This window comes from Hypomesus nipponensis, chromosome 9 (genome assembly GCF_054491055.1).
Source record: "Hypomesus nipponensis isolate SF chromosome 9, ASM5449105v1, whole genome shotgun sequence".
In the NCBI taxonomy this organism is placed as follows: domain Eukaryota; kingdom Metazoa; phylum Chordata; class Actinopteri; order Osmeriformes; family Osmeridae; genus Hypomesus; species Hypomesus nipponensis.
In genome coordinates, this window is record NC_140369.1 from 8,089,052 (window position 1) to 8,100,241 (window position 11,190).

The window sequence follows — 11,190 nt, forward strand, 5'->3', positions numbered from 1 at the left end:
TTGGATAACCGTTCTGCTGTTGGTGTTATGGCTCGCGATATCCGCCTTTCTCCACATTGAAATGACTGAGTGTGCACCTCTGCAAACCAGGGTGATCAGATGAGAATGGCTAAATTCGAGGCATTTTACAGCAACGGGGGCAACGAGCCATTGCAATACATCCTGTAAACATTAGCGCATGTTGCCGCCCCTCTCCTCCTCATTAGCATTTAAAGCTACAGACACAGAAACAGCGCGTTCTGAGGAAAGCTGATTGTGGGACTACTTGTAATGGCTATAATTCTGCACCATGGCTGAATTTCGGGAAAGAGACTTCAGATACAGTATTAGGGGACAACTAAGGCCAATGTAAAAGCATCCAAAAACAGCATGTCATGTCACCTTTAAGGTAAGACTCGGTTACAAATTGAATTTCACCCAATCAGAAAGGCCGTTCTTTTCCATGCTGGCTTCTGTCACTACAGGTAAGTCAAACCAGGAAGTAAACAACGAGTACTCAAAAAAGGCCAAACTCCTCTTACTCGAGGTAGCAACATTTTGTGAGACATCCAAGTCATCATGCAAGTTTGACTTCAGCTATACGACGATAACATTGGATTCCAAAGTGCAGACCGGTACTGTCAGGAAAATGTCAACCGAACAGGTGTTACACTTTAGCTGGTTGTGGTGTTTGGTTGTAACGTCAAGGCAACTGTGCCAATATCACTTTTCGTTGTGCTAGTATTGGTCTATTAAGCGCCGAAACATGTTAAAATGAAGACATGTGAAAGTCTGCCTATGCAGCGTAGGCCCACTGTTAAGTGAAATTAACACTCACTGTATGATTTACCTTTCTTAAGCCAGGACAAAGACTTCATCCTGGGATCATTGCATCTGTGATATTTGTTTCATTGGTTGCAATTATCGCTGCAGTATTGATTATCAGAAAGTACTGCTTTCCACGCAGGTAATCCAAATGAAATTAGTGACCTAAAATCTAAGACATTTAGGACTGTATTTGTTTAATCTGTACTTCAGTTATGAATTGAGTATGCTAATGTTATGTTCCCATGTGTTGTCAGTGAGGCATCATATAGATATTCAGTGCTGATGCGGATGGAAAATGAGGGGCTAGACGACACAGTGGGAGAGGAGTCAGATGAGGTGAGGGTTTACTACCGTACTTTCACATGTCTCATTGTAATGCAATCTAATCGTAATCGTAATCTATTTTTGGAGGCTAATGTCCATGTACCTTTCAACAGGACCTTTTGGAGTAAATTTGTAGGCCACGGCATTGATGGAATGACTTGGAAATAGTCAGATGTTTTATTTTTGTTACATGGACTTTTATTTTTACCTCCCTCTCCTGTCTGCATTTAATTCAGTCTATAGCATTTCTGTCTTCTGTACTTCCGGGGGTTAAACATTATAATACATTACATATAAATGTTAAATATGATTAACATATGATATTTAAACATTTTGTTTTGTATAGTTTGTCTGTTGTGTGCTAGCAACTCAGAATCTGATGAAACTTTACATTTGACCAAAGACCATGTGCAATGGATTATGTCATTTGAAATTGTTTTTAGACTAAGAGCAACTGTAGCCTTTTTCCTCAAAGATGCCTACAAAGTTCAAGCCCTATCCTGACTTCTGGTGGTGTTTTCTATGGACCATTCACTCTAACATCTGATTAGGAGTGAGATAATTTGAGACATCAGGGTTAGCTGTCCATATAGAAGTTATAGCTACAGTATACCCTGCATTGCAGTCTGTCTGAATGATTTCCACTTTCTTAGCGTGGTCTGTTGTGTTACTGATCTCTGGGTAAACAAAATATTTTTCTGAAATGGTTATAGAAAAATATTAAGTGTTATTTGCATATCATGTGACATTGTGTCCTTTGATATTTACGACAAACTACAAAAATGGTGTGTGGTTTAGTGTTTTTTTTATTGTGGACTGCACTTACCTATATTCTTAAAACAAAAAGGCATCGTTAACTTTTATATTTTTCTATATGTATAGTTGTGTTTTACGTTTTCTGTACTTTGACAAACAATAAATATCATGCTGCTGAAGTAATTTAGTTTGTGTGTGAGTTTGAATGCGAAGCTTTCTTCAATACCAGTAAATACACTAAGGAGGACATCTACTGGGCTATTTAAGTATCACAAGTTACCTGAGTAGACACTTACCCTTAATTCTACACACACCATGAATTAGTCTTCATAAGTAATGAAAGTGTCTGTGGAAAACAATTTACTGATGAAAGTTTTAATAATGTGAGCATTATCTAAAGAGTAAACCTAATGTGCAGTGCAGAATTTACCAGTTGAAGTGCTGTAGTTGACCTACCTTGTAGTTGGTGATCTTCCTGAGCTTCTGTGAGGAGACTGCTCAGGCAGATCACCAGCTACAAGCCCAATTCCCCCTACACCATTAACGACTGTCGCCTGACCAAACGCCCTGAATGAGTTCTACTTTCGATTTAAAAGACAATTGGACTGTCCTGACCTACATCTACCCACCCTAGAGCCCCCCCACCCCCATCACCATAGAGACAATTCTCTCCATTCAGAAAAGAGAGGTTTACAGATTGTTCGATAGGCAGATCCCCTGCAAAGCAGCTACTATTTATACAGCACCAAAGTGTAGTATGTAGTATTGATAACAATAGAATGAGTCAGATATTTGTGCCTGTCATACTGCTGTGTGAGGTGTTGTATTTGAACACCAGAGGACAGTAAAGACTATGGTAAATACCTGGCCTGAACAGGCTCATTGTTTAGGTCAAACCCATATCCTTTTCAGTATAATACACCACACACGTTAAGACTGAAGTCTGAAACCTGTTTGGTTTAGTGGGCGTGAACAAACTGTATCCTGCTCTTGCAGTGGCCTAACAGGATGGCTGGAACTTTCAAGATTAGGGTGTGTTTGTCATCATGGCAAACGGTAATAGAGGGATGCAGACGTACTTTGTCAGTAAATGACATTGTAAACCTCACAGTAGGTCATCTAATCGTCAAGATGAGATTGCGAGGTGAGATCACCATGTTTGATATAATCAACTTTTAGTATGTAATTAGTTTGTCTGTAATATGTGTCTCATGGTTTACAGATCTTGTATATGGTGCTGTTGTCATCATGGTCACCCTCCTGGTATGGCGGATCTCTGTCAAACCTTCCCACATACACGAGAGAGCAAGGGACATTCAACACATTTTCAGTAAGCTTGAATTTTTCAGTAATCATTGTTCAAGTTCAAGTATTTTATTGTCAGATACACAGGGTCAGACTGGGCACTGAAATTCTTAGGACAAGACAACGCAAAGCAACCTTGCATAACATGACATATAAGTACTTAGAACAAGTTTACACATATGACAAGTTAACATATAATATAATAAACCTCCAAAATATAAAAATGAATAAACGATAGAGTACACTAAACCTATAATACACATAATATCCTATACTAACTTAGAGAAAAGTAGGGTACAATTAGTGCAATGTTGTTGATTGTGCAACCAGTAGCTAAAGTGACAGTGTGTAAAGGGACTATTGTGAGTGTATCAATATCCATATCAGTGTTCATCCAGAAGCCTGATGGCCCTTGGAAAGAAACTGTTGTCCAGTCTGTGTGTGTGAGACCGAATGCTTTGGTATCGCCTGCAAGAAGGCAACAGGGTTAAAAGAATGAAGGATGGGTGGTAACAGGCTCAGTCTAGTCCTTGTCCTGCTTCACTGTTGGGCTGTAATTTCATTGTGATTTTCATTCATTTAAGGTTTTCATAAGATATCCAAGGTCTCTACCAGTAAGTGTGCATATTTGTTATTTATGCATTGTTTATTTATATTTATGTGTAAACGACAGTCATTTAAGTTATTTTTTTACTGTGTTATAAATCAGCTACACCTGCAGCTTCCCCGAAATGCAAGCTTTCCAAGGTCTGTCCCATCGACCATTTTGCATTTCACATCACAAGTGGAGCAGCTGATGTTGTCGGTCCACAGATCTGTTTTGAGGGTAAAATGTAGGTGTCTTCATAATAATAAGGATACATTTAGCTGTATAATTAGGTATATAAGTTAAATAGTTGTGTTTGTATAATAGCGTGTGACCCCTTTCTATATATATATATATATATATATATATATGTACAATTACACCAAATATATCACTTGATAAAATTTGAACATTTGATGCTGATTTGTTGCAAATTATGTTTTACTTTATCTTCCTGGTCTTTTCTTCATAGAGTGATGAGTGGTGTGATTAACAATGTGGGAACTGGGCTTAACGTAGTGGAGGTGAATGGTAAATATACATCAGCTTATATGCATGCATATGTATACACATACATGCACAAACCTTCCCACTCAGCCTGTATGCACAGAACAAAGGACAATTGCTTGGTGAAAAACTGTCAAACATTTCACACAACAGGGGGGTATTCCAGAAAGCAGGTTATGCATTATAACCAGGTAAGTTAACCCACCAGCTGATTCACAATGCTGCAGCAACCTACTGACAATTTTGCTACAATGCTGGGTGTCAGCTGGGGAGTTAACTTACCTGGGTATGTCACATAACCTGCTTTCTGGAATACCCCCCAGGTTCTACAGATTAGAAATTCAATACACTATTGTAATTGATGTTCCTACTTCAATACTATACCTGTCTGTGTATGTTATTTTCCATTATTCAATTTATCTAGGTGAGAATGGGACTGTTGAGAAGTTTTCCTACCTTAATATGATCCATGGAAGTAAGTAAAAGTAAAAATAGCTATAACAATTTAAATTCTTAGCAATTTAAATAGCTCATATTTTTACATCATTCATTTTTTTAAGAACCTGAAGATATCCTGGCATACTTGAAAGATATTAAGCCTGGAATGATTGTTTTGGTGGCGTCATTTGATGATGTGACAGCAAAGTATGTAAAAATAGAAACTTTCAATTTGTTACTATAACTTTTTGCATGCACTGTACAGTACACAACTGGTCAATTGTCCTCTCTCCAGGATGACAGACGAAATGAGGGAAATATTTGATTCACTCGGGAGCACCATGATCAAGTCTATTAAATACAGAGATAGCTGGGTCTTTGCTGGGGGTGCTGGAACAAATGAGAAAAGTCCATTTGAAAAGGTAGGCCCCCATGTTTTTATTTACCCACTATCTTCATGGAGTCAGTGAGTGTGTTTAATAACTGTCTATAACTGTACAGCATAATTTGTCTCTCACTGGTCAGGTTGCTGTAAGTGATCTGAAGAGCAACATTTATGAGGGCTGGCCAGAGGCTGTTGAGATTGGAGGCTGCTTTCCCAAGAAGATCTGACACACTGAAATCCCAGAGGAACACAGAGAGGGCATTTGAGCATCTATTACCAAGGTGGAATAGATCTTTTGAAGGATCCCTCAAAAGAGTTTGAACTTGAATTGAAAAATAGCTTTTCGCTGTGCTATTTAGCAAAATGTTCCCCGCAAATTGTCATCATGAGAACATGTATAATAAAATAATGTATAAAGTAAATCATCGATCCTTGATCTATATCAATACATTATATGTTTTTGTTTACTAAGTTTAAGCATGTATATGTGAGGATGGGGGTGATTTAGAGAGATTTTGTCAGGAACAATGCTGGTAACTGCGTTTGGTTAATGCTTCATAGCTTCTCATCAGTAAACTTGATTGTATCAAAGATGGTTGTAGATCCCTGACTGCTTTTTTGGAGGAGCCTGGAGACCCTCTCTGCTCAGAGCGGTGATCTTCCCAGCCTGCTGCTCCATCACCATCGATTAGTCTAATCTGTCTTGGGCCCCCCTTAAGCCCCTGCAAATGTGGGAACACTTGTTAAACATGAACAGGTGGTCAGTGTTATTCCACTTAACTTATCTCCAACCTCTTTCTCTTCTTTTTTTCTCCTCTCCCTCTCTTCATCTCTTATCCTCTCAAACTCTCATCCCCTTCACCCCAGTATAATTATCTCCTTTTCTTTTTTTCCCCACCTCCTCTCCACTTCTCTCAACCATCCACCTGTTGTTTTCACGCTTACGGCTCTTTCGTGCTGGGTTAGGGTTAGTCATGCTGTTGGCTGGAAACAAGAACAACTTTGGATTTGTTTCAGTTGTCTGTTGTTTTCAGGGTTAATGTGTGGAAACCCCAGACAGAGGGCCCTCTGAGATCCTGATGTCCCACATTAGAGGAGTGTACTGTAGCACTGTCGTCGGCTCTGGAGGGCTGCATTCTGTTATCTTTTCTCTCATCTGTGAGAGTTGTCAAACTTTTCTGCTCCTCTTACTCTGGTTACGGATCTAAACTCCGCCTATGGTCATGGGAGTCACCTATGGAAAGAAGGTAAGACCTTTCACATTCATTAATTTGCTTTTTGATGTGCACTTCTGTGACAACTCTTAGTTCTTACCTTATGCTTAGCTAAGATTCATTTAAATCTTTAGGTGACGCACAACTGTGCGTCAATTGTGCATTTTATTAAATTGTTTTAATTCTTCATCATAAATAGTTTATGAGTATAGTAGCTCACATTGGGTTGGACCATTTGTTTATTTCATTATGTAGTGTATATGTTAACCTATATTACATAATATAGGTTTGTATGGGCTTTAGGGGTTGTCAAGGCAAGCAGGACCAAGTCATTCCAACATAGTACCTGTACTTCAATTTGACTACTGTCAAATTAACTTAAAAACTCTTAGTTCATGTAGTGAGCTTGCAACTTTGTGCAGCAGTGACATGCATGATAACATGGTGGAAAGGCTCTCAAATATGAAAACCAGTGTTGGATGAATAAAAAAAGGAAAAAGGTAAAAACTGAAAGAAAATTTAAAAACTGATAGATTCAACATACATTGGTACAAATTGACACTTGTTACAAATTGAGTTTACTTTCAAATTTGGCTGATGAGTTACGTTTCTGGTGGTTTAGATATGTGTATGTTAACTGTCAAAAAATTAAGAGCAACAAACATAACACAAAATAAGTAGCTCTACATGTTTGCCAGAGTGGTCAAACTAAAACAATCAGGATTAATGAAGCATTCTTCTTTCATCCATCCTGTTCTGGTTCAGACAAACAGTTAGTCACTTTGACAGTGGTAAAATATTACGATATTCTGACAGCAATAGCAAGATAAGGTATTGTTTGTTAGATGTCATAACAGGAGAATATGCCTCGCAGTTTAATGTGTTTACCCTTTCATGTCACATTAATGACTCTCCACACAGCTACTCATATCTACTCAGCGAGATTAGCCAATCAGCAGGAATTCCACTTCATTAACGAAAGAGCAGCCAGCAAAGATGCCATTAGACTAGCTCAAGGTGATTAAACACAACACTCTCCCTTCATTGACTAGCATTTCAGTATGACCTCGACTACTGTAACAGCTTCAGACCAAAGTTAGATCATAACATTATTATGACCCATAATGACTTAGTTTTGAATGCCATTACACTAGCCAACAGCTAGATTTAATTTATTTATGCTGCATTATTAAACGGAATGATAATGGTTGATAATGGTTAGATAATGGTTGCATTAAAAACCAAATGCACGCAAGATTTGAAGTTGAATTCTCTTTTTAGTTTATTTGCTTAGTCCAACCACTGCACTGACATTTTACTCTGAGAGTATATTGTAGTTCTTAATTGGTAAAAGAGAGTTCTAGGTACCCCAGATTGCAGTGATGGAGCTGTACAGTAGGGGTATAACTGTTGTTTGTAGCAACCGAGCATTAATGAGGTGGCAGCCCTCCAGTTAGCTAGTGAGGCCTCTCGATCTACTGAAGAGACAGTGCTGCAGTTGGCCCTGTTCTGTCTTCATCACAATACAGCCTTGTGCTCCTTCAACCCTGATCTCACACAAAGAACTGTTGTTGAATTAGCTGGCAGCTTTTGAGAGAAACATGCCATGTAAATATTTATAATAAACATTCTAAAATCATTAATATGTACTATTGTAGTTTAACAAGAAAACATTTGACACGTTACATTGGCAACATCTTGTCCCTATTCCTATTAATTATTCATTTTGTCATGTGGTTACTGTGAGTTTGAGCTAAACTGGTGAGTTATGACTTGACGTGATAACCTTTACAGTCTCTCATCTCATGTTCTCTTACCTATTAACAGAGAGAACACAATCCCCAGCATGCATCTTCAGGAAGTAGGACACACATGAAAAGACCAGGTAGGAAAATGATCAGGGATCTAAGATCAAATAAAGCACAATGGGCAAAGAATATCTTCTGCTGTCTTTTGCACTCATCCTTGAAGGCAGTTTCAACTAGGTTTCTGAAATGTTGTTTGGAATAAACCCCACCCATGTTAATGTATGTGTGGTTGTGCAAATAAGGGCCGGGTTTCCCAGATTCGTTAAGAAGCTCTTAACGCTAAGATCTTCCTAAGAACGTTATAACAGTGCTCTAGAACGCTCTTGGAACGTTCCATAAGAAGCTCTTAGCGTTAAGAGCTACTTAACGAATCTGGGAAACCCGGCCAAGGCCAGTGGTTTTGTGGGAGGAAATCAATAGTCACGTGTGTCACTCAGTGGGATCTGATGGGTATTTTCTTAGATAGAATCCCATTCTCACTTTCCCTTGGTCTAAGAAAGACCACCTGATCGTCTGCGAAACCTGTTAGTCTGGTTTGTCAGAGGGGGTTGTCAGGAGACAGGGTCATGTGTTTTAACACAACTTTGTTGTGCCCAGGACCATCCTATCTTTATCAGTATTCCTTTTTGCTTGACTACTATTTTTGGATTAAATGTTTTTACGAATATTCCCTTGTATCCTTTGCCCATGGATTCAAAAGGGCCATACATAGTAGTGGTGTTGTGTAACTTGACCTCTCCTTTCTTATACATTTGTGAAAATAATGGTTTTATGTTTTCCTGGACTTGATCTCAAGGGTTAGTCTGCTTCACTAAAAACGAATTATGACAATAATTTCATTTATACAGTAAATATTATACTGATTAGCAAGTATTGTGCTGTTTTACTTAGTCATTCCAATGATATATACTTCACAGTCCATGATATTGTCACAATGTATTTGTACACTGAGACTTAGTAACTAAATGAGTTCATACGTGTTGTGTGTGTTGCTCAGTCCACTGTGGCCTGCAGAGGGAGGAGGATGGACAACAAGGTGGAGAAGACCTGGGCCTGAGTCAGGAGCCGGTGGTCCTGGCAGGTGACATACAGACACTTCCTTCACAGCCAGACAACCAGGAAGAGAGCAGAGATCTCATTATTCCCAAGAAACTAATCAACCCTGTCAAAGTGTCAAAGAATCATCAGGAGCTTCATAAGGAATTAAAAATGACATATAAGAAGTAAGAACACAGGTTTGTTTTACAATTCTAGTGGGGACAAACAATTCACTCCCATTCAAAACACCCTGTTATCTCTAACCCCTAACCCTAACCCCAACCTTAATGCCCTTAATGTAATTCTAACCCCCTAGAAATAACACTTGAAGGTGTGAGGCCCCACCAGGTAAATTATTCTCAGTTTACAATCTTTTTGCGGACTTGGGTCCTCTACAAGGGTAGTTAGACAGGAGCACACATACACATAATCCCACTGGAGTTTCAAGTTTTATTGTCAGGTGCACAGAACAACACAAGGTCAGACTGGGCACTGAAATTCTTGGGACAAGACAATGCAAGCAACCTCGGATAACATAACATATAAGTACTAAGAACATATATTGTATCCATGATAACATCAAATAAAATAGAATACAATTAAAATAAATAATACACATAATGACCTATACTAACCTTATAGACCTATACTAACCTAAAACAAGACCTATACAAGCCTAAGCCATAGACACATAGACACTCACACTGAAAAAGCCTGACCCTGACCATTCACATTCTCTACCAGGACCGTGTGTCCACAGGGGAAGCCAGAGCTCCAACGTGTCCTGGAGAAGAGGAACTGGGAAATAGGGAAGAAACAGAAGAGAGAAGACGAAGCAAAGAGAAACACGTCCCCTTTTCACCAAGAACTGCTCAAGAGGCAACAGAGGCTGGAGGAGGTAAAATGGACCAAACCTTCGGTCACTTCTAGCTCTGGTACAGCATTAATCTCATCCATTTAGCTTTGAGTGCTCAGTTCATACAAAATATATCAGTGTTAGGAGCCTGAGTCATGTAGACTATGGCAAGATCAGCCAGTTACACACATATTATGTACCCAAATGCTCATTAAAATATGATTGTACTGTATATGCTCATGAATAAGACCAAACCATTTGCAATATTACATGGCTAGCTTCAACACAGTGCACATTTACTGTATCTCAGGCCTGACTCCAGTTTTTCCTCCCAGCTGGAGAGAGAACTATATCTGCAGCAGAATGGGCAAGACAGTTCACCTGAGTTTGTCAGGGTCAGAGAGAGCTTGAGAAGAACCACGATACTGGATGTTGGAGAGAAGAAGGTCTAAAAGGGAGGAACCTACTTTTGTGCATTCAACTGGAATAATAGGTCAAGCTAGCCCCTTGGGACCTATGGATAGAGGGTGTGGCTGTAGGTGGATGAATGCGGTTTGGCAGGTTCACTGTATGTGTGTGAGAGAGCGTGGTGCAGAACAGTACCTCCCTCAGAAAACAGAGGATTTAACTTCCACTCCATAGAGACAAACCCATACTTGTTATTTAACCCATGGAAGGTTGTCAATTATACATATGGTAAATGAATGTAATAAAAGTGTAGAGAACTTACTGTAGGAGAGAAAGGGACGATAGAAGTGTAACTCTTGTGAGTCTTTAGTCTTCTGAATCATCATATATATATTTTCATTTATCAGATCAAAGTCTCATCTATAAATGTGTTTTTTTGTTTGGCATTTTACTTATTTAATTCACCCTATTCACAAGGACATGCACAATTCACTGCCTTTTACTTGTTCAAGACCATTTACTGTGTTATATGTTTCCCTGTTCTGAATCCCTCTGTGTAAAATTAACTGAGCAACTTAAATGAATTTTGAATTCAAAATGACATTTTTAAAATGTACACATTTATAGTTTTCTTAATGTGTGTAAATGTTGTATTTACAGTTCAAAATGTAAGACAGTCTCATCGTATAACTACAACTGTATTTACTAATTCCTATTTCCTAACTATTTCCCAAACATTAAACATACACTGTGCTGTA

General features: G+C 38.7%; 2 protein-coding genes and 1 long non-coding RNA gene across 6 annotated transcripts; all 3 read left to right on the top strand.

Moving 5' to 3' along the window:
- Positions 1-25: 25 nt before the first annotated feature.
- LOC146272636 (uncharacterized) lies at positions 26-1,093 on the top strand. The gene is made up of 3 exons (XR_014766657.1): positions 26-643; positions 840-946; positions 1,062-1,093. It is a non-coding gene; the product is annotated as an uncharacterized LOC146272636 (long non-coding RNA).
- Positions 1,094-2,916: 1,823 nt separating this feature from the next.
- On the top strand, positions 2,917-5,699 carry LOC146272637 (protein FAM3C). 2 transcript variants are annotated; one of them, XM_084705067.1, is made up of 9 exons: positions 2,917-3,031; positions 3,110-3,217; positions 3,777-3,806; positions 3,902-4,025; positions 4,251-4,309; positions 4,710-4,760; positions 4,846-4,930; positions 5,019-5,145; positions 5,249-5,699. In XM_084705067.1, exons 1-9 carry the CDS (start codon positions 3,019-3,021, stop codon positions 5,333-5,335), a joined length of 684 nt encoding a protein of 227 aa, XP_084561193.1. In that variant the 5' UTR covers positions 2,917-3,018; the 3' UTR covers positions 5,336-5,699. The 2 variants fall into 2 exon arrangements, with proteins under 2 accessions (XP_084561193.1, XP_084561194.1); XM_084705068.1 differs by lacking the exon at positions 3,110-3,217 and having other exon boundaries at positions 2,920-3,031.
- A 96-nt stretch (positions 5,700-5,795) lies between these two features.
- Positions 5,796-11,190, top strand: LOC146272638 (protein FAM107B). 3 transcript variants are annotated; one of them, XM_084705071.1, is made up of 6 exons: positions 5,796-6,355; positions 7,244-7,339; positions 8,150-8,207; positions 9,128-9,353; positions 9,913-10,066; positions 10,360-11,190. In XM_084705071.1, exons 3-6 carry the CDS (start codon positions 8,195-8,197, stop codon positions 10,474-10,476), a joined length of 510 nt encoding a protein of 169 aa, XP_084561197.1. In that variant the 5' UTR covers positions 5,796-6,355; positions 7,244-7,339; positions 8,150-8,194; the 3' UTR covers positions 10,477-11,190. The 3 variants fall into 3 exon arrangements, with proteins under 3 accessions (XP_084561197.1, XP_084561196.1, XP_084561195.1); XM_084705070.1 differs by lacking the exon at positions 7,244-7,339 and having other exon boundaries at positions 9,913-10,103; XM_084705069.1 differs by lacking the exon at positions 7,244-7,339.

Excerpts from the sequence above, each read along its gene's own strand:
- LOC146272637 (XM_084705067.1), top strand. Across the intron at positions 3,218-3,776 it reads GGACATTCAACACATTTTCA|GTTTTCATAAGATATCCAAG; the intron begins GTAAGCTTGAAT and ends CATTCATTTAAG. Across the intron at positions 4,931-5,018 it reads TTTGATGATGTGACAGCAAA|GATGACAGACGAAATGAGGG; the intron begins GTATGTAAAAAT and ends TCCTCTCTCCAG.
- LOC146272638 (XM_084705069.1), top strand. The coding sequence starts at position 6,326 with ATGGTCATGGGAGTCACCTATGGAAAGAAG. Across the intron at positions 6,356-8,149 it reads GAGTCACCTATGGAAAGAAG|AGAGAACACAATCCCCAGCA; the intron begins GTAAGACCTTTC and ends ACCTATTAACAG. Across the intron at positions 8,208-9,127 it reads GACACACATGAAAAGACCAG|TCCACTGTGGCCTGCAGAGG; the intron begins GTAGGAAAATGA and ends TGTGTTGCTCAG.